Source organism: Mus caroli, chromosome 15 (assembly GCF_900094665.2).
Source record: "Mus caroli chromosome 15, CAROLI_EIJ_v1.1, whole genome shotgun sequence".
Classification (NCBI taxonomy): domain Eukaryota; kingdom Metazoa; phylum Chordata; class Mammalia; order Rodentia; family Muridae; genus Mus; species Mus caroli.
In genome coordinates, this window is record NC_034584.1 from 35521665 (window position 1) to 35549146 (window position 27482).

General features: G+C 36.1%; 1 protein-coding gene across 2 annotated transcripts in view; it reads left to right on the plus strand.

The window, feature by feature from the left end:
* The window catches only part of Zfpm2 (zinc finger protein, FOG family member 2), a 437880-nt gene that overhangs the window by 189931 nt on the left and 220467 nt on the right, over positions 1-27482 (plus strand). For both annotated transcript variants that reach the window (XM_021183128.2, XM_021183129.1), the window contains exon 4: positions 24352-24470. In XM_021183128.2, coding sequence (XP_021038787.1) covers positions 24352-24470 — 119 coding nt within the window. The remainder of the gene's footprint in view (positions 1-24351; positions 24471-27482) is intronic.

Consider the following 27482-nt stretch of genomic DNA (forward strand, 5'->3'; position numbering starts at 1 on the left):
TCTCTCTCTGTCCCTCCCTCCCTCCCTCTCCCCCTCCCCCCCTCTCTCTGTGCATCTCTCTGTGTGTGTGTCTCTGTCTGTCTCTCTCTCCTCCCAAGCCTTTCTCTTCTTCTCTCTCTCTCCTTTCATTCCTGTTTCCTTACTCCCTTTGTCTCCTGTGCTCTTTAAGAAAGAGCCTCACATAACTCAGACTGGGTCTAGCTCACTATGCAGGAGAAGTTGACCTTGAGCTCCTGATCCCTCTGTCTCTATCTCTAAGGTGTTGGGATAACAGATATGTGCCCCTCTGCCCAGCATCTCTTTTGTATTAGTTTTATGAGGCTATGACCCTTAGTACCTCAAACCTTAAGTACACCTTCAAATATAGTGACTCATTTCTCCAACCTGAAAACCAAAGGAAGATAGGGGACATTGGCAAGGCTTGGCTGCCTCTAACCTGAAACCTTTGAAGGAATCCTTCTTTGCGCCTCCCTGGGTTCCAGAGATGCCCCTGTGATCTTTGGAGCTCTTAAATTTGTACCTGCAAAGAGTTCCAGTCCCTGGCTCTGTCAGCATCTTCTCTCTCCACGTGCCTCTGGTGACCATCTTCTGAGGAGCACTGAACTCATGTAGACTTAGGACTGCTTCTCCCTGGTCAACTATGATCTCATCTTAGAACAACACATTACACATACAATGACCTATTTCTAAATAAAATCATGTTCGCAGGAGGATCTTATACTTTTCAGGAAAGCATAATTCAACTCACAGTACTTTCTAAAATTATTCCAGAACAAGTTTTTGAAAAGCATGCAATCCTAATTTGAAATGAAATCACACAGGATATGGCTACTAATTTCCTAAACTTTTGCTAGCTTTGAGAATTACTTAAAATATTAATTGTTCTTAGAAAAGTAGGATTCTGAAGAGCTTCTGCACTGCCATCCAAATTCATTTCTGCTGATGATTTCAAAATAAAAATCATATTCTAAACAAGATAATTAGGTAAAAAGCTGGAAGGCCTTGTTTTATATATTAGTATAATTCCATGCTTATTTGAAATTTCTCTTGTACCTTGTCAGATGTTCTGGGCTGAATCATTTTAATAAATCAGTTATTTTTACCCTAGACTTTCCTATGTGAACAACATGGCAAGTTCAAGTGGCATTAATTTTTGAATTTCGTTGCCCTAGAGTCACAAACATGATTCTTAGTTCTTGTAAATGAAATCACTCTTACCTGTTTAAAATGATAATAGAAATGTTAATTTTTGCCCTCCTAGCAGTTTTCCCCTGGTGTTAATGAACAAACGCTTATCTGCATACAAAATTCATTTCCTTCAACTTTCTGAGGAATAGAAAGATAGAACAGTGCTGACCAATTCCTGTTGATTAACGTGTGATGCCCGGGCCTTTTACTACTGCTTACATACATGTGCCCACCTAGTGACATAACTGGGCGCATGGTACTTAACACCTGGACATAACTTACTTATGCTGGAGGTGCAGAAAACTAGAGATATCACTAGTGACAGTGAGGCATGTGACAATACCGCTCTAATATTGTGAGTGCTCGTGGGGGGTGGGGGTGGGGGCTGTGGAGGGGGCGGGGTTCTTGGCTACTAATTAGAACTATAGCTGAAGTATTTTGTTTTATCATAAATTCTCGTAATATTTCAGGATATTGACAAGTGAGTATAGTTAACATATTTGATTTCATTTGTAGGAGAAATAAGTGAGTTTTGAAGATGTTTCTCAACAGTGGAAGAACACAAGTATAGCCATGTAAAAACTCTATTGTGAGAATACAAAGAATACAGAATTCTGGGCTCAGGTCATAGTCATAGTTTTCTTCCCTACCTTAACTTGCATTAAATAGTTTTACCAAACCAGCCAATAGACAAAAGCCATGTTAATTGATTTCAATAAAAGCTGTGACATTGTAGGCAGCACAGACTGCCTGTACTGAGTGGTATTTTAAAATGTATCAGGGTTGGCTCGCCATATAGACAAGGGTTACCTTCAGTTTGTTATAACATAAATATATGAATTGGTAAGGCAAGACATTCAGGGGTGAAAACTAGAATAAACTAAACTAAAAGCCTCTTCATATATCTGCTATATAAACATACAACACACTGCTTGAGAATTTAGAGGCAGTGTCAGCTATCAGTTCAACTTGCCAAAGATTGACAGCTCATAAAAAGCTGTAGGGTAACTGGGCAGACCATGATCTACTATCAATTCCTAAGCTTTCTTTCCCCTCATTCCTGCTGTTTGCATTTGCCTTTTTAATTATAAGGTAAGAGTTAAACGAAGAACTTACAGCATTTAAGACCTTATTTAAACATTACGATCAGTACCATAGGACAACATGGCAGCAGTTTGAATAGGAACTCGTTTTAACAGGGAGAGCATTTGGCAGAAGACAAACCCTGATCAATGTCCTCAGTATATGAAATGCACAGTGAAAATATCTGAGGTTGAAATGAAGAGAGGGAGAGACCAGGAAATAGCGAGACTGAATGTAAAGTGTTCAAGAATTTTGTGCTTGGCTTAAGAGCAATGGGAAGACAGATTCTTTTTGAATAAACGTGCTAGTGGAGTGGACAATATTGACAATTTGCACATGATGGTTTTCTGGTGTGGAGAAAAGAGTTCTTGGATTCAGGAGAGTGCCTTCATCCAAATGACCAAAGAAAGTTGTATGTACACAAACAGCAAGTTTTGAGAGACTAGTTACATTTGGATCATAAATGACTTTTCCTTGTTAAGGAGTGTATCTGATAAGATATGACATTTGGCTCTTAGGATGTTACACCATAATGTTCAAATACTGTTCTGTATCAAACATATGAAAAAGTTTTGTTGAAGAATAAACAGACTGGAAATTACAAGTGGGTCAGCTATTGGCCTCCTTCCCATTAAATAAATTACTTTGAGTTAAGATCCAGATTTCCATACAGCCTCCATAAGTCATAAAGCAAGGACACTGTTTCCCAAAGATTCTTTTGGATTTCTGTGGTAGCATACATACGGAATCACCATTATGACACCACACACACACACACACACTCACATGTATTCATGCTACTATGCTAGTCTTATTCAATGCATGCCTCTTGTGAGCCAATTGCTCAAAATTAATCTTAATCCCGAATGTGAATTATGGCAGCCTTAAAAAAAAATCCAGACAATAGAGAAGAACACTACAGAGTCCATGCTTTAAAAATGACACTTGCATATTGCACATAACAAACAGTTCCAGCATTTACGCCATCACATAAATTGAGTGTTTTGTTTGCTTTGGAAACAAGCTATTCTCTGTGTAAATCTCCATCTTGGGTTGTCTGGATGAATGTCATTCCTTTTGACTTTTTCTGGGCTCCTTTTCATCACATCAAAGCAACTGTGAAGACAGTTTCAGGCTGAGGACAATGAAGTTCTCTGAAAATTACTGAGCCTTTATCCACCTGATGACTATACCTCCCCTGCCACACAGCTGGCTTCAGTGACTCAGCCTTAGGGATAGCTAAGCTCACTCTACCTTCTGACTATCAAAATATTGGAAGCTATGCGCGTAGACTTTACCATCCACACATGGTTATTTGGTACCATTATTTCTGGCTTTCTATGATTGCCTTCAAACTTAAGAATTTCATCTTTCTTAATAAACATACATTAAAGAACTTTGTACAACGAGGCCCTGCACAGAGTTGTTTGAATATTTTAATTGGCTGGGGAAACCTGTCTGAAGAGGCAATAGGTCTTGGCCAAGGCCTCTGAGTTTCTAAGAATTAAAGAATATTTCAAAGTTTTAATGATCTCTGGTTTGAGTTAGAACAATGAGGCACTTGAAATCCTACGATAGTTTAAGTTTCAATTTATACATAGTAAGATCCTGATTAACTTACGTGTTATACAAGCTTAAAAGGACAAAATGTCCCTTGATTTTTGTACGTTTCTAAATTTAGTATGATATTGGGGTCGTCCTGAGAATTTACCATGTTAATTGTAGTATTAAGTAATGAATACAGTTATTTTAATCTTTATGTTAATTTTACCCATAGTCCTAGTTTCTTTTGGTCTCTGTGAAGAATGGTAGGGAGGATGTTGGTGATTATTTGAAAAGAAGTCATTTATAAGCAAGTCTTGGTGTTTGCCAAGTTTCTTTTCTCCCCCACGTCGCCTTTCAATTTTTCACATTTTAGTGTGGAATTTTATCTTTTTTCCCCAATGCTGCACTCCTCAAGTTGAAGGTCGGAGGCCCTTTCATAATGTTCATAAAGAAAGCAGATTTCTGTTAGGAACTAATCTTATTTGCACCAAGATAATGGAGTCTCTGTCCATGTTACAAACAATGAAAATTCCTCAAGGTGATTCAAAAGACACATTTATGAACACTAGACATATTGTTGGCTTTAAGTGCCATTTGCAGTTGTGAGCCAGTAGATCACATACCATAAGCATGATTAGTGAGTGCTAGGAAGACATGAATTAAAGCATGGGGGTTGTCAGGGAAGAGTTGATATCAGGAAAGAACACTATGACCGTGGCTCCCTTTGAAACCTGTGGGAGAGCCTTGGGCTGGGTCCAACAGAATAGGTATCTCCCAACAGTCAGATGGAAGGTCTGACCTAGTAAAAGAAACTATCTTGTTTGAGTTTATTGTGTCCAACCTAAGTATTAATCTAGCTACTTTGTGATTATTGTATTTCCTAGATAGAAATAGTGGAGCCTATCCATGAACTCCTAAATTCACAGTGCTGGCAGTGATCTCAAAAGTTTATTTAATTCTATTTGTGTGACCCTGGGTCAGCAACTGTATTATATCCCTGAAAATGCAAATATGAAAACCTACCACAATCTCGGGTTGTAAGATGATAAGATATGATAGTTGAAGTCTTACTATGGTTAACATAGTCTGTTGGTAGTTTAGGGATTTTTGTTTTTATTTTTGTTTTATTCTTTATTTTGTTTCATTCACTTCTCAATATAGTGCCAGTTACCAATTCTTCCTTTGCTTAGATCTCAGTCTAGTAAGATATGTACTCACTTTCAGTAATGTCAATTTCCAAAGGAGGCATTACTCATTCCTCTCCATATAAAATGAAAACCAAGATAATGACATGCGAACCCAACAATAGCTTTTGTCTGGCTTTCCTGTTGAAAGAACACATTTTGGTCATGAACAAGTCAGCTCTTCCTCATGTAAATAGTACAGCAAACAAATATGTTGAGTTCTGAACAGTTTGGGGAGCAATGCTGAATGTATGTACCTTAAAAAGTTAGCCATGCCTTTCTCACCATACTTTAAACAAGTATATCAATTCCTTTAAAGGAATTGTTTAACTTTTCTTTCTTCAAACTTAATTGGACGTTAATGATGCTCACTTGGTATGCTTATCTTGAAGATAAAAAAAATTTAAGTACTCAACATGCCTAGCAAACCCTTTATTAGATTACCCTTTGGCTTAATCTTTTCCTGCCTCCTTTGTTTCAGCAGAAAAAGATAGCATTTTGTTGCCCCTGGGCACTAGTTGCGAAGTTTTGGACACCACTGAATTATTGTTTCCACCTCCTTTAGAGTACTTTTAAATCCTTTTAAGCTTTAGATGTTAGCCTCAATTTTAAATTAAAATAGAAAAAAATAGTTCATATTCTCTCCTGGATTTTTCTTTTTGTTTCATAATTCTATTTGAGAATTATTTTCCTAGCTGCTGTGGTTTGGAAATAGTTTGCCTTTTTCTCAAAAGTTACTGTTATAAACTAGATCATCTGTTAAGAGACAGTGGGAAAGTGCAAGGAGTTGCTACGTGGTAGTACCCTAGCCTCTGCAGAGTCCTGTGTTTGATTTACATAACCACAGAAGAGCATAGGTCAGGTGGGCAGAAATAAAAGTACATAGTGATAAATATCTTGAACTAAGATCCTTTGGGCCAACCAGGACCTTCCTTTTTGATTAAACAGTTTTGGGCAGTTAGATGCCTCTTTTCCCCGGTTGCTGCTAAGAATTGAACAGGATTGCTGTGTTGATGCTTAAAAGAAAAAAGTCAAATGCTTCATATAAAGTGGCTCAAAATAAAATCAATGGTACTTACTCTGGAAAAGGGCTTGCTGGTAGAAAACTATGTGGCAGTCACTATTTGGTACAGAACATTCAAAGATATCTTGGCAGAATTCAAAGAAATCTTACAGTAAAATGTTTAGCAAGAGAAAGTAAAACATGTCAATTAACGGGCAGCAAATAGAAGTGGGACCATTACGATTCAGACGTAGTAAGTGCAAATTAAAGAAACATAAAAATATAACTGTCCTGTTCTCAGTTATTGTGTTAACATGGAAAGCTGATTAAAATACTCCCAAGCAAGCTAGCTTAAGACACATGAACTTCTCAATAGCAGTTTGAGTTTACTGTCAACATCTGTGGTTCACAAACTATCTACATTCTCTCCTCTAATGATATATGAATGGTGTTTTTCTGAGAAACTTTAAGTGATAAACATTGTGTTTTGAGTACTCGAATTGGTTTTATGAAAGTGTTTAATTCAATCCAGAAAAGGGGGATATGGATGCAGGAAATTGCTGAGTTTAGGCACACCAGAGAATTAGCACTGACAGAGCCTCCTGCTTCCTGCAAGCAACCAGCAGTCCCACCCACCTGTGGAGATGTGGTTTTAGTAAACATCAGATAAAAAAAAATCTCTCTAAATATTCTCCGCTCAGTATATGCTGCTTCGGTGCACGTTGGAGCCAGAGCTCCGTGGCAGTAAGACACGGCATGGATAAGAGGAAGGCCTTTCCTGAGACGGATTTATTGTCTAAGGGACAGTTTTTATGTGCAGTCATGACTATGATAGATAGTAAACGAACCCATAAAAATGACCTCCAACAATTTACATGCACCTCTGTGATGCTGGAGGAAAGAGCCCTGGATTTATTATGTACCTCTTTTTTTATGGCAAAGTTATACTTATGTTGGTGTTGGAGGTACTTAGGACCCCAAACACAAAGTTGACCAATATCAGTACAGTCGAATCACAAAATAGTTGTATCATTTTACAAGTGTTAAATCTTCCACTTGTACCTAGAAGAAAATTTATAACATTTGTTTCTGTATTTCTGGGCTGTCCATTTATTTATTATATTACACTGTTTCCTCAAACTGCATGAAGAGTTTCTTTCGCCTTTAAGCCATTTTAAAAGAGAAGCAATCCGCACTATGTATTTTAATGATTTGAGAGTAATTATTTGCTTTATTAAGTTTCCCTTAGTATTTTAAAAACTTTTAAGTCAGATTTAAAGTGGTTTTAAACATTTTTAAAAGTTTACATTTGAAAGATTCTTTCTCTCTCTTCCCTTCTCAAATTAAATGCCTTTTTGATTCTCTACTTACATTGTCTCTTAGTCTTTTCCTTCTATTTCAAGATGAAAGATTATTTTCACATGGTAGATGTATTTTTGCAAAACCCTGCAGTGGTGGAAATAATTTTTATAGCTGCCTCTACCCAGATTCTGTGACAGTTTTGTGAAATAGTGTGCTCCCACTAACCCTTGGCCTTTTCATCTGCTGAATAAAAGAATGTGACTTTTTTTTAATTTTTAATCACCTAAATGATAAAGTTAATGATTCATAATAGTTTCTACAAAGTGATAGCTATCGATGATGGCATATTAATAATTGTTCTTCAATCAACAAGTTCTATTTAAATTCAATTACTCAAGTGTACTTTGCCTAAACACTTAAGTTTTATACACTTTTCTGGTTTTTTTTTTTCTTTCATGTGTTGTATACATGTGTATATGCTGGTTTGGTTGTGTTTTTCAAGTGTGGTGGGCATGTGCAAGTGCACATTTTCCTTGTGTGTGTGTAGGTTCCTGGTACCCTTCTGTGCTTGTGCATGTGGAGGCCTGAAGTTGATATTTGCAAACAACTTCTAAGACTCTTCCACCTTTTTCATGGAGGCAAGAGTTCTCAATCAACCCAGAATTCTTAAATATGCCTTGTCTTGCCAAACAATTTGTTCTAGGAGTCCTGTCTCCTCTGCAGACTGGAGTTAAAGGGGACTCCACACCAACCAAAATTTAAATGGATTCTGGCAATCATTGTTTTACCCACTGAACCTCCTTTTTACACCCACAAACTTTACAGACTTAGTCCTCAACATAAAGTTTAGTTTGGAGTTCTTCAAACACTTGTTCATGTAAAAGAGGTTATGCAACTTGGTTGAAAGAGAACTTACCTAAACAACTTATGGAATATACCTCCTGTAACTTCCTAAAGGACATTCCAGAGACAATTGGAACATATGGGTTCTAATCTAACCAACACTGTAGAATTAATTAGATTCTGGTTTTCTGTTGATTAGAAAATGGTGGAACTGTGGAAGGTGGGGCCAGGATAGGAGTCCGTTTTTTGAGTTTGTCTTTAGAGGGTGCAGCTTAGCTCTTGCTTATTCCTGTCATTCTTCATTGCTTCTTGGAAATCTCCTGGTAAGCAGCTTTTCTCTCCATGTGCTTCGTCCACAATGATTTTCCTTAAAGCCTATGGAAAACAAGAAGGCAACCATGAGCCAAGACCTCTAAGATCGTGAGATAAAATCAATCTCTCCTCTCTTTCCTGACTCTCTTAAGCTTTCTGTCAAACTGAGAGAAAGTCTGACTACTTAAGTAATATAGAAGTTAATATTTGTTGGTTTTCTTTCTATATGTGGTTATAACATGCCAGGAATCTTTTCAGCAAGTTCATTTCTCAGCACTTCTGTAGATGTGTAGCATTGAGCTTTCTAACCTCATAAAAATGAGTTGTGAATAGAACTGGAATTAAGGAATCAGCCCCAGGAGCCTAGATGCACAGAATTGCAATTGGAAACATTTCTCCCTTCCATTTCTATATCACGTCATTAAACAGAGGGGAAGTTTTGGACCTGACTTTTTGATGTTTTATAGCATCATCATCACAGGACTGTTATATGACTGAATCTATTTTAGCTAGTTGCCCGTGTGTGTACCTTTGTTATTGCAGAATGACTTATAGGATTCATTTTTTCCTTCAGAGTTAAAACACTATTCCATGTTCCAAAATTATGCATCTGGGTGCTAAGTCATAAATTGCGGTGAGTAGGAAACAAACTCTGTGATTCCTACTCTAGGGAAGGCGTGCAATGGTTAACATCATGCTTAGTAAACTTTTCTTTTTTCTTTCAGTGTTTATGTCTGCTGAACATCACATCCATGGTACACTATTTAATTACTAGAAGTATCCATTTCATAGGCATTGTTCCTCTGATTAATATAATATACACAAGGGATGGTAATTTTACTGTACTTAACCATCACATTATGGTTAAGCAGTAAAGCTAGAATTCGAATCCATGTTCATCTAACAAACGTTCTGTTTCAATTCCTCCTCTCCAGGTTTCCTCTATGATTTTTAATGAATTATCATGAATATTCTGGATCAAAGAGGAACTCCAAATTGGAAGAAACACTTGTCTTACTGAACCGTTTTAGATGAACATACCCATTTAAGTGCTTTTACATCTTGCTTAGAGGCAGTTCTTTCTGAGGAAACTGAAAATAAGCAATTAAATTGAATTATCTTGTGGGTGTTCACCTAAGGCCATACACATACCAGAGAAGTAAATGAAGATTTCAGCATCTTTCACTAGGGAGGAACATCTACACTGTAGTACATTTCCATTTAAAATAGAATAGCAGAGATTAGATCAACTTCAGATGTGTAGTTTTGTATTTTACAACATAGAAATATCTATACAATGGTATATGCCCCATATTCCTACCAATAAAGATACAGATGAGAAAATGTGCAGCGTATGTCATTTAAAATCACCTTCCATTGGAATAAACTGATTTTTTTATTAGTGTCAAATTGATAAATCAATATATCATGAAAAAATACAAAATGTAAGAAATAAAAATAAATTATTTTTTATCAAATTCATAAGTAATTAATACAAATTCCAAAATCTCTCAGACTGAACTATTTAGGACATGGTCAGTGGTTGTATCAATGTCAGACCTGTTCTGAATGAAAAAAGAATTTATCAATTTCAATTGGAACAGTAGATTACATTAATGGCTAACAATATTCTAAGTGAGGTCAAGTGGGGATTTGCTGTGATTTGTAATTGGAGTCTTCTTTCAACCTGCTCTAATGATGCTGGCCTCTTCTTCCTTTGTAATTGCATTGTGTGTATGCAAATTAATTTCTCTTAAGTGCTTTAGAATTTATTCTGTTAAATAGTCTCATTTCCAATACAGTTGATAATATTCTTTTGCTTTAAGCTTTTTCAATTTTAAACTCTGATTTTACCAGTTTTATTATATTCCATATAAGAAAGCAAAAGTGACTACATATATATATTATTGATCTATAAGTATGATCAATAATATATATTAAGTATTATATATATATTATGTTATACACACATCTGTATGTATATGTATATTGTATCTACTATATACAAAGTATGCACGAATCCATGGCAACACAGTCTTTCTTGAAGTATTATGGGCTAGTAAAAGTAACAGTAAATGCAACTGCTCTTAACCTTGATCTGCTCTCTCATTGGCCTTGAGAATAAAAATATATATAAATCATATTTTCCTTTCAAAATATGATATTTTTTCCTAAAGTGCACTTTGCTAAAGGTTTAAAATTCTTAGCTTAGAAGATTAAGTTTTTAAATTGAACAAAGACATTAGCACCAAGTTAATAATAAGACATTTACATTTCTACAGGAGTTTAGCTGAAGAATAAATTTACATTTTTTGTGTCACTGGTCATATAATCATTAATGTTTTAAGGGAAATGGTGAAATAAATGACTTTATATTTGGAATAATATGCATTTTCAGGCTGACAAGTTAGTATTGTCTTTGAATTTACAATGGAAATATATTTACCTGTAATAAATGTCATTCACAAAATAACAACTGACTTTATATCTATTCCTGTAGTCTTGTCTCAGGTAAGAAGATGACGCTTCCTATATTTGGCTTTTGATCAATTCTTCTGTGTTATATCTAGTTGAAGTAATTTGAGTTAGGGTTCTACCGAGTTAAGAAAACAGTGCGTTATATTAGATAAATAACTTAGAAAAGGTAAGTAAATGTGCATTACATTAGATAACTTAGAAAAATAAGATGATTTGTCTCACTAATTGAAAAAATATTGTGATAACTAAGATGTTTTTGCCCTCATTTGATTGGCTAACAAATACTCCTAGTTTATTTCACAGACACTCTTCCCGAGTTTACTGTGACAACAAGACCTAAGTAATAAAGGGCTCAAATGTAATACCTGTGTATTATATGCACTTATCTAATGCTTTAAGTTTTATTTTAATAATTGAGAGTATTTTAAAGAGTAGTATTAAAACAATAACCAGCTGGGATGCATAACTATTTTCTATTGTTTCAAATAGGACTGTACAACTTTAACTTTTCAACTAACAAACATAGTCCTTTTTTTCTCCATTCTGGAAGTCTATAATGTCAAGATAATGTCAGTGGAGCAGTTAATCCTGATATTCTAGAAATGGAGTGGGTGACCCGCCTTTGATGGTGACCTGCCCAGCCACATACCTTTGCTTTGGCTTAGCTAGGAAGCAAGAAGAAATACCAGAGGAGGGTTTCTGTAGACTAAAACTCTGCATTACCTACCTATCAATACCAGGTAGAATCAGCACCAGGACCTGTTCCTGTTATCTTGAGATTTCAGAATTGTTTTCGTATATTCCTTTATTCCTGTGGAATAAAATGGCTCTGGTTCTAGTTTTTCCAGTTAACATTATGAAGTATAAGTGTTAAATGAAAGAAAATGTTGTCTATATGTTTCTTTTTTATTTAACTATTTGTAAGATGTCAAGATAAAATGTATAACCTATGCTGAGTATCTTCTGTATGTACAGCCTTGCATCGGACTCTGTTTTGATAAGTTCTATGGAGATTGCTTCAGAGGAAGTAGAAAATGAAATTGCTGCTCATGGTTAATGTATGTGTTACTTTCCTGTTGATGGAAGAAAATACCATGACCAAAGGCAATTTAAGGAAGGAAGAACTTATTCAGTCTTATGGCTTTAAGGATTGAGTCTACAACCGCAGGGATGGTCAGCCCTTCTGCCATAGTAGCAGCATCACAAAGCTGATGGTCACATATTATCTACACACAGGAAGCAAAAAGAGGGAGGAGGGTGTAAAGTATGGTATGGATCCTAAAAGCCTGACACAAGTGATACAATGTACTTCCTCCCACAGAGCTACACTTCCTAAAGGTCCCATAATCTCCATAAGTAACAACCCCAACAACAGATCAAGTGCTCAAATACATCAGTGGATGAGGAACAGTTCTCATTTACACCACTCTATTTGGCCCCTCGGACCACATAGGCTCATGGCTTCTCATGGAGTAAAATGAGTTTAGTTCAACTACAAAGGTACTCATAGTCTTTATCAGTCTCAACGCTGCTCCAAAGTCAAAATCCTCTATGAATGTTAAGGTGATTTTTATAACTGCAACCTCTATAAATTAGAAAGATAGATGATAGATAGATAGATAGATACATAGATAGATAGATAGATAGATAGATAGATAGATAGATAGATAGATAGATACATAGATACATAGATACATAGATACATAGATCTACAGAACAGTACATCATACATACATACATACATACATACATACATACATACATACACACATACATACATACATACATACATACATACTTCCACTTTTTCAACATATAGTGGCACAAAATAAATGTTAGCTACCAGAAAAGTAAAAATGGAAGATAATGTGAAATTATTGAGCCAAAGAAAGGTTGTAACTCATCAAGGTAAATACAAAATCCTGTCCCTCCACGTCCACTATCTGAGGCTTCAGTTTGAAATAACTTAAATGGCTCCTCAACACAAACTTTGCCCCTTATATAATGTCCATGCCTTTCTTGGACTGGTTCTACTTGCTTAATTCTGTTCTGTTTGGCAAATGCCTCACAGGTTGCTATCCTCAAATACTTGGAGTCTTAACAACAACACAAGCTTTGCCATCACATCCTCATTCAGTAACCTTTTGAATTGCCTTGTAGACACTCTGATGCTGACATAAACTGCCTGTCCTCCACACCTTTCTAAATTACCACAGGAAGAATTCACAGTTCCTTCTATACTACAGCTTCATGCCTGTAAAAGCCAGAACCATATTGGTGGGTGACACTGCAAAATCAGTTGCCAGTTTGCAATAGTTCCTTGCAGCTTTTGTGGGCTCAAGCAATTACCAAGAAAACCCCTTAGTTTCTCCCCTTTTAAAATTGAAGCGCTTTTCCTACCCTCTATGCTATTATGCCTACTTCTTTGCCAATAACCACAAGGTATGACTTGCCAGGCTCTGCCTGGGCTGTTCTTTCTCTACTAGCCAGCCCTGCTGGACAGTTCTCGTGATCTGATCCCTTACCTCATACTCTCTCCACCTACTCTCTCTGTCCCTCCTGTGGTCCTGCCTCAGACTTCAAGCCTGGGAATCAAAACATTGCCTGCCTCTCTCTTCTGCCTAGCTATAGGCTGTTGGCATCTTTCTTCAACCAATAGTTTTAAATTAAAGATCAAGGTTGTATAGCATCATTCAGTGTATGTCAGTATCTCCTAATCCCTGGGGGCAAGCAGACCTCAGGGACAGTATTTAGCATTACAATATATAGCAACAGTCCAAACCTCAACAAATTAATGCTTTGACTCTAAGAAGTATGGACAATGATTTCTATATCACTATACTTATTTATTACTTAGCTCTTCTAGATGAACAGTATTTGTTATTTACATAGTGAATAAAGACAATGTGCAGAATCCTGTTTTCTGCTTTAAAAGCTTATAATGAGCTATCTTTACAGTTATTCTCACTTTCCCTTTATAAGCCAAATTTCATCACGTTTAACAGGTATGCATTACTCTAATATGTTTTCTAGCTTCTGACACTTACTGAAGCTCTTAATATTGGTAGACATCATTTATCCATTTACATAGTATTTTAAAGATATCTTTCTTGTTTAGTAGGTATTTAACTATTTGAGTATTATGATATATGGACATCATTATATCATTTGAAATGATGTAAACTGTGGAGAATTTCTTAAAGGAAACAGTTTATTTCTTGTATTATCTGTATATTAAAATAATTATGATCATTTCTGGGTATTTGATTTCAATATAAAACATTGCATCATTATTTTCTGAGTGAGTTCATCAGACTTAGAGAAAAAGTGCTTGGATGGACTTCTCAATTTGAAGCACTATGAGAGGCCTCAATAGATATATTTGGAAATGAGCTTTTTTATCTGGTCTTTAGCACGTGGTAGAACATGAATGTTTCTAGAATTATTCTATCATCTCAGTCAAAATTACTGAAAAGCAGCAAAACAAAATTGCAAATACTAAGAATATTTTATATCGAATTTTGTACTTGAAAACATCTCCAAGATGTTTCAAAAGTGCTATTTTGCCTAAGAATAATATATTCTTGCACATGTCTAATAATGATAATAATACTGATTAATAGTAATGCTACATTCAGCAGAAACTTACCAATAGTCATTACTCCAGTCTGAGTTGTTTTAAGATTGCCAGCCAATTGTTCAGTTTCATTTGGCACTTATTTTATCTTAAAGTAATACTGTCATAATCTCTAAATCTCTCCCCTGCAAACACTTCGTGTATAGCATAACAAATGTCCTTGCACATTTATGGTAACACTGCATTTTGTCTACTTTTGAAAATGGATTTCTTTCAATAATTTGTTTTTTATTGACTTTACATCCTGATTGCAGCCCTTTGTACTTCCTCTCTACCCAGTCCTGACCCTACAAATCCCTCCACCCATTAACACCCATCCCCTTCTCCTCACCTAGTCCTTCTGGGACTTGATGTTTCTTACTTTTTATAAGGAAAAAGCAAGTGGAGCTGCTCCATCCTTCTCCAACCTTCCCTTTGACATCTCATCCAGGGAAAAATATCTTATACCTTCACCATAAACTTATGACACCAAGCAATGAGTATTTACCACAATCAGAGTAAACCACATACAAAAATGATTTGTAGAACATTTTATTTTCTACATCCAAGATCCAATATTGGATCTGGCATTTGGAGTGCGTCATATATAATTTTAAATGAGTAAATGTTTATTGAATTAAAATTCAGTTTAATGTTGTTTTATGAATAAAATCATCCTGGAATTAATTCTTCATGTAGAAGATAATATAGAGAGGACTTATATTATGTGAAGATGTGTAATTATGTATTGGACATCTCCTGAAAAAATGACAGTTTGAGCTATAACTTCTCCTGTGTCTAGAAAAGAAGCCAGCCTGGGATCTGAGAGCAGATCTTGAATTTGTCAATGCTATGTTCATGAGTAGTATATATAGTCTGTTTGCTTCCTTCATTTTTTCCTTCATTTCTTTCTTCCATGACATCTGGTATGCATATCCAGTCTTTATACTAAAGAGATAAAAATCCAAGAAGAGTAGGAGGAGAGAAACAGGAAAGACAAAGGAAGAACGATATGTAGCATCGAGCATGCAGCTCAGTGGTAGAGAGCTTGCCTAGCATAAACGAGACCTTGGGTTCAGGTTCAATACCATAATTGCAAATTTAGAAAAGAGAATAGCATATATATTTAATGCACTGGAGATGTTAAATGTGTTATATATTTACAATTTAAAGCAGGTAAGAACTGTGGATTTGGTAGCTTTAAATAGCTGTATACAATTTTACATCTGAGAATCACTTCTGGAGGAAGTGCTATCAACAGGACTAAAATTCGTGAGAGTTGTTTGAAACATTCTGATGTCTTTTACATTCTGGATTAATGGGAATAAGGAGTCATATCTTATACTGCTAGTAACATAATGTATTTAATCAGCCAAGTTTTAGTTTACTTAATAACTTATTGTTTTTCTGGATGTGAAGGCTCATACCTGTAATTCCAGTGCTGTGAGGGGATGAGGTCAGAGGATTACCATGAGTTGAGGTTAACCTAGGATACATAGTGAGTTCTAGGTCATCCCAAGCTACAGAAGGAAGGAGAGAGAGAAAGAGAAATACAGAGAGACAGAAACAGACAGATAGACACGAGAGAGAGAGAGAGAGAGAGAGAGAGAGAGAGAGAGAGAGAGAGAGAGAGAGAGAACTATACTTTGGTGTGGATCTTCACTAATTGAATCCTGTGCTTCTTTCCTGAATTTTTTGGGACAAGGATGTGAAATTTTTATTGTGAACTCCTGATGTTCAACACAAGTTTTCCACTCTCTCCTGCAATACTTGCCCAGGGTTTACTTTTAATTGTTCCTATCAATTTGTCTGTGGAATGTCCTATAGGCACAAACACTCTGCCTTCCAAATGAAGTGGCAGCTAATTATATATTGGATCCATTCTCATGGCTGACATGAGCATGAGCTCACTGCCTAGCTTTCAATTATTTTAAGGAAAATAATGGAGCATGAGAGAGTTGAGAAGCCAGGGTTGGAATCCAAAATAATACTAATTTTATCACTAAGTTTATCATTAGGAAACTAATTTTTTCCTTATTTTGAACCAAATCCTAATAAATATGGTAATAAAAAATTGTGTCATGCTGTCTGTGTACTACCTATAACCCTACCAGATACAAAGCACTGTAGAGGTATCTAGATTCACCATTCTAACAGAAAAACCATTGAACAATAATGTAGGTGTTTATAGGGTAGAAGGGCCCTGCCATGTGGACTTTTAGCATAGAGGCAGAGTGAATCAGAAGGTTTACTGGACAGTGGTAAGAGAGCTTCAGAGGATGATGGAAGATGCCCACGTAGCAAAGATGGCCATTGTTTTTAAGAAATATACTGGGCAGTGTGGCCTTTAAGCCACAGTAAGTCTTACTATCAACACCAAAATGTAGCATGAAGGAGCCTGGCTTTGTCCCAATTTTTGTTGTCATTTTCATGTGATTCTTTTATATATATATATATATATATATATATATATATATATATATCCCTGTCAACAGAGATTTAATTTTTACAAGTATGAAACTAAGAATACCTTTTTAACATTACAATGCTCACATTTTGGGAATATTTATCTTTATGTCAATATGATTATCTATGGATCATATCTTCCCAGGCCTAAGGGATTGTCAAATAAAATAAATTCATAATGTGTTTTCCAGCGATACCACATACTGACTAGAATTGAGTGATATTATTATGCTGTAGTACTTTTTACTGTGTAGAATTGATATTCCCAAGATTCATACAAGGATTCACAGTCTATTACAGTCTATATAGAATTATATTAACAGTGTTAGGTTTGGGTAGTGAAGTCACAGGGTCAATATTATTTAGTGACATGCCATATTTTTAGTATTTTATAAGTTATAAACCCTTTAAACTAGTAATATAGTTAGTTACATTTGTTACCAAATCAAAATATTCTCTAAATCAAAATCTAAAATTCTTTGGTAAAATAACTCTCAGAGTGGGCGTCTTTACATCTCAGTTGCTAACTGAAAGAACTTCATGTTATGTTAATATTTGCTTCAACCAGATTAAAAGCTTTCAGATAGATCCCTTATGCCATTTACTCATCTATCTAATCCCTCTGCTTCTGTACTGTTGCTATTTGCCAGGTCATACTTCTGCTCCTAAAGGAAACTCACCCTGACCTTTCCTTCCAGGCAAAGCTCACCACATTTCAGTTGGTGCCTAAGTATGTTTATCTATCCAAGGTTGTCAGTGCAATCCTCACCTCCATCTAAACCATGCCACCAGGTTGAAGACCTACTAGATCATGGGTTACTACTAGCTACCAGCAAAACAGTATCCAGCAAATCAACAGATAGGCCATTTTAGTAATTAAAAATCATATGGAACTTGTGGTAAGTCCTAATGTAAGTGAAATAACTAAATAGAAACTAATGATAGTAGCCTAGGAGAAAGCATGAGGGTTTTTGTTTTGTTTTGTTTTGTTCTTGACAGATTGGTGACTAAACAAAACAATAAGAGTGACTAAAGTTTATTGTCCTGCATCATCAGTCAGCCTTGTTGACCGTCCCCTCTTAACTGTTGCTTAAAACATCTTCCTTTCTCACTTTACACCAGACAGGATCTAGGGAGGACCTTTTTCTCCAAAGTTTCCTTTGGACTTTCTCCTCCTAGCAGCCCTGACAAGTCCAGACTCCTGTGTTCCCCCTGCAGCTTCTCTGAGACTGGTGCTCCCCAAGGTTGCTTTCTGTGTCTACCAGGCAAGCTTGCTTTACTTCCTCAATGACTCCCCTTAAGCACGGAGCTCTCAAAGGTAACCTCCCACTGTTTCTCAAGATTCAGAACAGGAAGTGCTGTTAGGTCAGGCTGTGACATGGAGTGTTGTCTGGCAGGTCAGAGCAGGTTCCTGGGCAGCAGGGAAGCCCACTGTGGCAAATTTCTGAGCAAAGGACTCTTGCCTTCCTTCCAGCAACTAAAAGGACTCAAAAGACAGCAGCTCCTCTTCCCATCCACTTTCCCGAAGTTGGTCCAGAGCGGGGCACACTAGGCACCTGTTTCCAGAAACCTGCCATGAGTATTGTACCCCTTGTCTTTATTCATGTGCATAGACCATAGAAGGAAGAGCACAGTAAGATGGTTCATTTTCCCTCTGCATACTTTAGACATGAACTTGGAACATATAGTTGAATGTTCTCTAGTAATTTTACATCATGGTGTTTATAAAAGCACCTATAAAAGCACTTCTAAAAGTTGTGAATCTAGATCAGCAGTTTTCAACCTGGGGACTATGATTTCTGGGGGACGGGGGGGTGTCAAACAAGCCCTTTCAGAGTAGTAACATATTCGATATCCTGTGTAGTAGATATTTACATTATAATTCATAAAAGTCACAAAGTTACAGTTATAAAGCAGCAACAAAAAATGGTTTTATGTTTGGGTCTCACCACAACATAAAGAACTGTGGTCTCAGCAATCGGAGGATGAACCACTGATCTAGATCATGAGCAATATTATTTCCGGTACCCATATTTTATCTCTTCCCTTTTCAGAAGGATGATGACTACGAGTGGAGCTTCCCGTAGGAACCTTGCCTTAGAATTAATTCTCAAGGCCATTCAAACTAATATGGTGACAATTACCTGAGTTTGTAATGCACACAACATCTCAGAGCATCCTTAGACAAATTGTTCCCTAGACAATGATGTATACATTGATACCTTCCTATAACTGTCTAGAAGCCTTAGCCAAAGGAAATGGTTTGCAATCTTGAGAAACACAGTGGTTTGAGTTGCTGTAGATTTTTAGAAAATGCCAGTGTCTTTACAGAATTTTCAGGCACCACATGCAGCCTCTACAAGGGAATGTTTCTCTTTCACTGCCACAATTATGCGAACTTTTGCAGTGCAATTACAAGCGACTTCAGAGTTCTCTGTGATAGACTAATAGCTACTGACCTGCTTCTGCCGCATAGAACCTCCTCATACACTTTTCATACCATCTGTGGCGCTCTGCTCTTACCACGGGTAGGCATTTTTCTCTACATAGACTCATCTTTGGCAAATCATTAATAGAACATCAAAAAGATCCCATCTGTTAGAGTTACATATGGTTAAGATCAGAATTATCAAATATCTCATTTTTTTCTTTATTCCTTCCCCCCCCCCCCTTTCTTATCCTCACAATAAATGTAGTTGTCAGCAGGATAAGTTCATGTGCCGGATAAGGTCACAATTTCATTTAGTGACAACTTCCAACAGTAGGAACTTACAAGGTTCGATTTATTAAAGAGTCAGAAGGGATAAGATCACTGCTTGGCCAGGCTGATTTATCAGAGTTTGACTGGAGTACTTGAATAGGGAATGTCGTATTTCAAGTTTATGTTCAAAACAGTAGTTTAGTGTGTGTTGTGACTGTATGACTCAAAAATTGAGACAGGGAATTAGAAAAGCTATCCTTATATGGCAATTTGTTGCCATCACCTAACAGCTATCATTTTCTGAGTCAAACAATGCTTAGGGTTTCATCAATATAGCATAAAAGAAATGGAGCTGTTTGTCTTAGAAGGAAGATGGGACATGCAGTTATTAGTGCTGGAGGAAACTGTTTGGTGGCAAGACTGTGGTTTGGCTTTATAGATAGTCGACAGGGAAGTGTCCTAACCTTCCTGTGTGTCTGGCAGGCAGCTGTCAAATGGTTAAACCTTAACATAGCAAAGAGCATTGCCATACTTTGGCCACCTTGGCTGACTTTGAAAATGTCTCAGAATCTTTGACCGCTTTTTGAACTCAGCATGACTTCAGGGCTGTCCATGTTTGATACCATGATGTATAATGTTTTCCAACTATGAAGAAAATATAAATATGGGTTCTGAAGCTATAGCCTTCTGCTCTAGTGAGGCCTGATAAACATTACAAACCAATTCATGTGGTCTGCTTTGAAATTTGGTTATATATTTAAAACTAAGTTTAAACCAATCCAGAGTTTATTTTCAGCAAATGAAATAGGATCTTCTATCATCTCATTTATTTGAAACCCCCATCTTGTATGAAAGCTGAGCCCACAGTTAAGAAATGTTAAGTAAAATACCACATATGCTTATGTTACCAACTTGATGCAGGATTTAGTTGGAGCTGAATTCAGCTGATTGTGAATAGTGATGTTAAAAGTCGACATTTTCCCCTTCTTTTATATTCTACTATTTTTATAGACTTTTGTTTCTAAAGAGGCATTTTAAGACATCCTTTTAATGGAGGAAGCAATTGAAAGCCCCTTCACTGACAAAAATTTGAGGTCATTTCTGGTGACTGAAATTATTTTTTCCACTGGTCAATTTATTTTATTTAGCCCTAAAACTGGATTGATATTTTTAAAGCTATGGGGTATTTAGTAGTGTTTTGACTTAGCTTCTTTTTTTGAAAGTGGAGCTATCATAAGCCTTTGAGTAATCACAGACTTTTAAAAGTATGCATTATCAAGAAGATAAGAGAAACAGCCCTCAGCACTAACAATATTATCTTTTACCAAAATTGATTAGAGTGTCCTAAGTGTCTCGGATACTTTCTGTGAACCTACACAGTATGTTAAAAAAAAAAAAATAAAGGCTTTGTTTGGAAGAACAACTACAAAAATATGAACAAGACAGAGAAATACAAGCATCATTTTGCTGTTATCTCTATCTTTCTCACATGAGGTGTGACCGTGAGAGCAGCGGGAGACTGATCAAAGGAAATGTGATTATTGTAAAATAAAGAGAAAACACACTAAGACAATTCTTTCTCATATGAAAGTCAACTTTCAATGTCCTACAGTTGACACCTATCATATTATGAAAATATGTTTATAATTAATGTTGTTCGATTTCAATAAAAACTTTAAGTACCACAAATCACAAAGCATTGTCTACCCAGAGATAGACATTTTAAAACTCTGTGGGATTCACTCGTTCACATTTTTGTTGAGGTAAAAGGAATTGTGAAACAGACTCTGAATGCAGTACGGATATGAGGAATAAGTCAGTTTTTGAGTTCAGAGCCACATGATGAAGGAAAACTGCTTTTGGGCTTGATCGTGCAACATTAATATGGTATGTTAAGACGAAAGCACAGTGGTGTTCACTGGGTATCAGTAAACAATTCCCAGAACAGGGTAGGCTCTGAGCAGATGAGGAAGAAGGGATGATAAGGAAGACTGTCCTCTCTGTGGGAATAACAAAGACATCAGTGCAGCAGAACCCTTCACTAGGACAGCCTCAAAGACGGAGTGAGGTCTGGGCAGAGACACTCCCTTTCAGAGGTCAAAAGAAAGCGACTGCAAGATCTTGTACAAAAGATTAGTGGAATTTTAATAACCTTATCCTGGCAGAGATGGTGCCTGCAATGGATGCTGGTCTGTCACTTAGTCTGAGTTGACAAAAACCTGAAATCTTCTGATAAGAAAGGCAAATCTGGGAGATGTGAGGAAGAAGATAGCTAAAATATGAAGTGATTTGGATAGAGGAGACAAGGAATGATGTAATGCAGTCACTGGTGGACTTCGGGTAATCATTTGGTGAAGTACTAAATATTTGTTAGGGTTTTTGAATAACAATAATCATTGTTTATTTTTTGTTTTTTATTTTTTTGTATGTAGCAGCTGAAATTCAAAGTGTTAAATAATTTCCCATGGCTGCCATGATATTCCCATGACTCTTTCACCATCCCGTAAAGAACCCCTCTTAAGCCTTTCATTCCATACTAATCCCTTCTCTCCAGAGACGCGAACTTCACCTCGCCGCCAGTCATTATTTTCATAGAGTTTGATCCTTCTTCCACCACATCGTTACGCAATCCCTCAGCTTCTCAACAGGCACGTGGCCAGAAGGTCTGGGCTCGCACATTGAAAACCTGAGTTCCATCCTTAAAATGTTCTTCTATTAAAATAAAGATAGCAACGCGCTTCAATCATTTTATTATCCCACCCATGCAGACTCCATAACCTATACCACGTTCCAGGCCCACGTTTATGTTGTTGCTGCTCTGTGTTCGAGCCTTGCTTTTTGTCGAGGGCTTAATAGATTTCAAATCATTTTTTGTAGAATGAATGAGTACATAAAGAAATGAGCCCCAGATTAGGTATGCAGTTTAGCTTTCTTCTACACTTCAAGTGAAGCATGGATTTCATGACAATCTGGTTGTAGTACTGGGTCTATCACTCAGAGCCTGATAAATCACGGGGAAATAAATTCTGTTAACAGGCACCATCAGAGTTGGAAAACACCTTACTAAGTAGTGAGGGCTAGTTGTTATCGTAAGAACTTTTTAAGGATTATTCAGTTGATTATTGAACAAATTGGAATAAAAACACCTTACTTTTAGTGAAATAATACTTCACATAATGGATATTAATATTAAAAGTAATTAAAATATCATACTCCTAAGTAACATGTAAGGTAATATAATTTCCAGTCATCAATATCATATTTTTATTGTTTCTTGGTACCTTGTGCTATACTGTGGCTTTTTATAAACACAGTTACAAATAATTGATTTATTTTAATCTATTTTTTCAACAACAAAGAGTTCCCCCCAAACTTCAAATAGCTTCTGAGTAAGCAAGGAAGGAGACTGGTATTTGCCTGCTTGTCTAATAAAGCAGAAGGGCTTTAGCTGAGAGCTCAGACAGTTACTGGGCATTTAAAAACTCACCAAGTATTTTGGCCTGTTTGAAAATTTCAATACATAGTCAGAGACATCTGACAACTTAGGAGGTATTTGGATATTACTTTATGATCTGGTCTAAGTTTCTAGTTCTTATTCCATTAAAGACAGTCCTGATTATTAATCCACAGGTGTAGATAAGAGTCACTGTTTGACTGAGGCTGAACCCTTTCCAAATGAAATATGTCAAAAGCAGAAAGACAGGATGAATTACTTTTCAAGGAGGGTTTCAAAGATTTTAATGATTCCTCTGGAGTCAGAAATGATATGGCTTTTTAAAATGTGTAAACATAAGCAAATTTATTTGAACAGCATTCTTATGTAAAATGAAAACTCTTAGTATTTAGATGAAGGCATTATTTAAATGTTAACAGTTGAAAATTTTTAAAATTCTTATCTGAGAGAAATTAGATATTTTCTCTGTAAATACAAAATTATTACCCTTAAAGGTTTAAACAATTGATATGCATAAATTGAAAGACATTTTCTACACAATTTTTTGACATTAAAATAGATTGCCAGAGGAGTTCCGGGGCATGACTCCATCGGTAAAGCCCTTGCCTTGAAAATAGGTTGCTAGCTTTGCTTTGTCTTTGACAAATTTTCCAGGGAAAGCTGCTGATACCGATGTATTAATCAAAAGTATTGTACAAGGGTTTAAAACTCTTTCAGAGGAAAATCTCAGAAGTGGGTCTGTTATTCTACATGTCAAAAAAATACTATTATATATCCATATTCTGAATAAACATGAGTTTAGCATGTAAGATCTAATGTTGTTTTCCACCAAGGTATTCTTTTTATAAAACTGTCTTTAAGGTATGGATTGATATTCCTCACTGCTGATCATTCTTGGTTCTGCTCTGCTTTCATAGAACACACTGTAGGATATCTCTCTATCTTGATATGATGAAATCTTTTACTCTTAGAACAGTAGCCAAGGGGAGGGCATGAGGAGAAGGGGCTATGTACATCAGTGCCTAAGGGTAGAACCTGAAAGTATTCTCAGGGAAGTGTAATTAATTCTCTTTATATGAATCCTGAACACATTGAATATGTAGAGCAAATGCAAAACCAGTGTTATTGTTAGGATGTTTGTAAGAGTCCTAATCACCTGTGTCCTCACATCTGCAGGAGAGCTAGAAGTGTTTCAGAGAGATGGAGAAAGGAAGATTCAGAGCCGGCAGCAACTTCCAGTGGGAACAACCTGGGGCCCTTTTGCTGGGAAGATGGACTTGAACAATAATTCCTTGGTATGTGGACCTTCTAAGATGTTTGAATACTCTTATTTGTCAATCTTTTTGTCTGTTTGCTTCCCAGTTACATTTCAGGGGAAAAAATGGTTGGATTCTTGTTGATTTTATGGGTTTCAAATCATTTTCCAGTGGTTTGTCTCTGATTACTACAGGAAAAATCCCAAAGGAAACAACTTAATCATGTCAAATGGTTGACTAGTGAGTTAACTTACTAGCCCCTGCCGTATCTGCTTAGCCAGACTTACTTAGTCTGTTCAGACGTAATGCTGTGTGCATTGACCTCTATTTGTTAGAAGACACAAATTGTAGGTGTGCACAAGCAATAAGATGCAGCTCTGCTGTCCTTCTGTAATCCTGCCTGGAACTGTAAGGGCAAGAGTCTATGGCCAGCATTTTAAATTATGCTCACAGTTTTAGAAAAGTCAGAAAAATCTCCTGCTTGTTACTAAATGGATGACTGATTTCTCAAACCACTAAAAGGTACAAAAGGCAAGAGGTAGACTTCCCAGTGTCCCATCTCACCTAGAGGTTTCTACTTGTTCTCTAGCACTGCTTGACTGACATCTGAAAACTAAGATAGCAATCATACTTAAACCTGCCACCAGACGCCACCAAAATATTTCATCATTTCTTGGACATCCTGTCAATAGTTTCTGTCATTGAAATGACACCTGTAGTTCATTTAAGAACTAGTGAAGTTTTTCCCACTTATTATATAAAAGTCGTATCGATATTAAAATGAAATATTCTATTAATCTTTATGCACACACACACACACATTATATACGCATACACACAAGATGGTAGCTTCCTGATATTTTACCATCTCTTGAACAGTGATGTATCAAAATAAACCTACTTTGGAAGGTTGAACTGCTTATTCTTTCCATCATGTGTGGCTTTAACACATTTAACCATTTCAAAAACTATGCTGTGCCTCATTGAATTTTTTTTAATAATGCAGTTTATATTTGAAGGGTTCAATAATTTTGCAACTATGTAAGGCAACTCAATCTTCGGTGGTACTAGATCAGCTTTTGCTAATAATTCTCCACAGAAATGACTTACTAATTCAGTTTATGCTTTTGAGAGTATAGATCTCTAATTATTTGTAAGCAACACCTTTTTAATTATAGAATTTAGATATTTTACTAAAGTATACTTTTTAAATATTTTTCCCTTAGAAAAAAATGTTCTCTTCCAGAATATAATCAAGCTTTATGTGCTTTTATGTAACCTGTTCTACTACATGAGCAGGCTGATCATTGCTCAGCAAGTACCAGGACAGAGCGGATGCTTATTCAAAGGAGACTATATATAAATGTGAGGGCTGATGAGTTCACTTACCCATCCTAATAAGTCTGGATTTATGGTTTTGGTTTTATAGGTGAGAAAGACGAAAATTCTGGCTATCCAGAATTTTTAAGTTTGTTTTTTAAATTTTCAAGAATGTCTAAGTCTTTCCATGCTACCTCTTCAGTAGAATATCTAAAGAATATTTTTAGCACGATTTAAAAGTAAAAGAAAAATTTGTTTGCTTCACCTTGGACAAAACGTTGCCTATGGTACTTAGACTACTTAACAGTTTGTAATTAGTCAAATATTTGTGCAATTTTATTGCATCTTTAGACTTTGGACAGTACTTTGATATGTTTTCCATAACATGAAGATAAATTTTTTTATCAAAATCATATAGCTTACTAACCCTTCATTACAGAACTTGGAATCAAATTTGAATTAGAACACTCTTTAAAACTAGTTTGCCAACCAATATAATGTTACTCTCCTAATACTCATGATGTTGGCTCAGGCATTCAACACAGTAATTAATCCAACACAGTAATTAATTGAGTCACCATGCCAGATGTCAAATCCTTTTTATATCTTTCAAGTCTCCATCTTGAAGTGTGTTAATATTATTCCACCTTCTGTGGTAAGCCTTTGCAGACCGTGCATTTGTGTGTATATAGGATGTTCCAAAAAACATGCTTCTCTTTATAGAAAAAACACAAAAACTGATTAGACAAGAGGTTATTCTTGGAATAATGTAAAGGACTGAATATATAAATAGATTTTTCTCTTACCAATAGCCTCTTATCTTGGTAGATGCTTCATGCTGTAAAGGTTTGATAATAGCAGCAACAGCATTGTAAATGCATGTATTGGGCCAGGTATACTGTACACGAGAGAAAACAACACTTATCTCTGTAATAAAGTATTGTAGAGGGAAAGATGTACACTTTAGTAAGTTAAATCATTAACTTCTGGGAAATTATTTAATATCACAATCCAAGTTGCAATCTCAGAAATGTCTATAATGTAGAAATAATACCACTTGGCTTATAAGGATTTTGTGAGACTGTAGAAGCAATCATGAATTATCAGCGTATATCTGTTCCTGGTGCTTGCCTGTCACCTGTACAAATGGATCTATTGCAATGTAACACATTAAGAGCTTCACAGAGCCTGTCCTGGACTACACATGTAACACTGTTGACTGTGGTGTTTAGAGACATTACATTTTAAATGTAGCTCTTTGCCAAGTGACTATGATTCTGCATATAAACAGAACCAACAGGATGTGTCTGAGTATAGAGACTTGTTACAAGGACTGTGCAAGGCAAGAAGAGGGCTTTGTAAGTCCAAAATTGGTATTGTGGGTTGCTAAACTAAGATCAAGAAGAGTTCTCGGTACAGTTGAAGGTTGTCTTTTTCTCATGCTTGGAATAGTCAATCTACTTGTTATATTTAGACTGTTAATTTATTGAATGAAACCTACCTATATTATGGGGTGTTATTTCCTTTGTTCAGAATTTATTAATTTAAACACCAATTCTGGTTTAAAACATCTTCTGAGTTAACAGATAAAATTAACCATCTCTGTAACTCCTTTCATGGGTATTTTGTTCCCTATTCTAAGGAGGAATGAAGTATCCGGCTATTGCTATTTCCTCTTCTTGATTTTCTTGTGCTTTGTAAATTGTATCTTGGGTGTTCTATGTTTCTGGG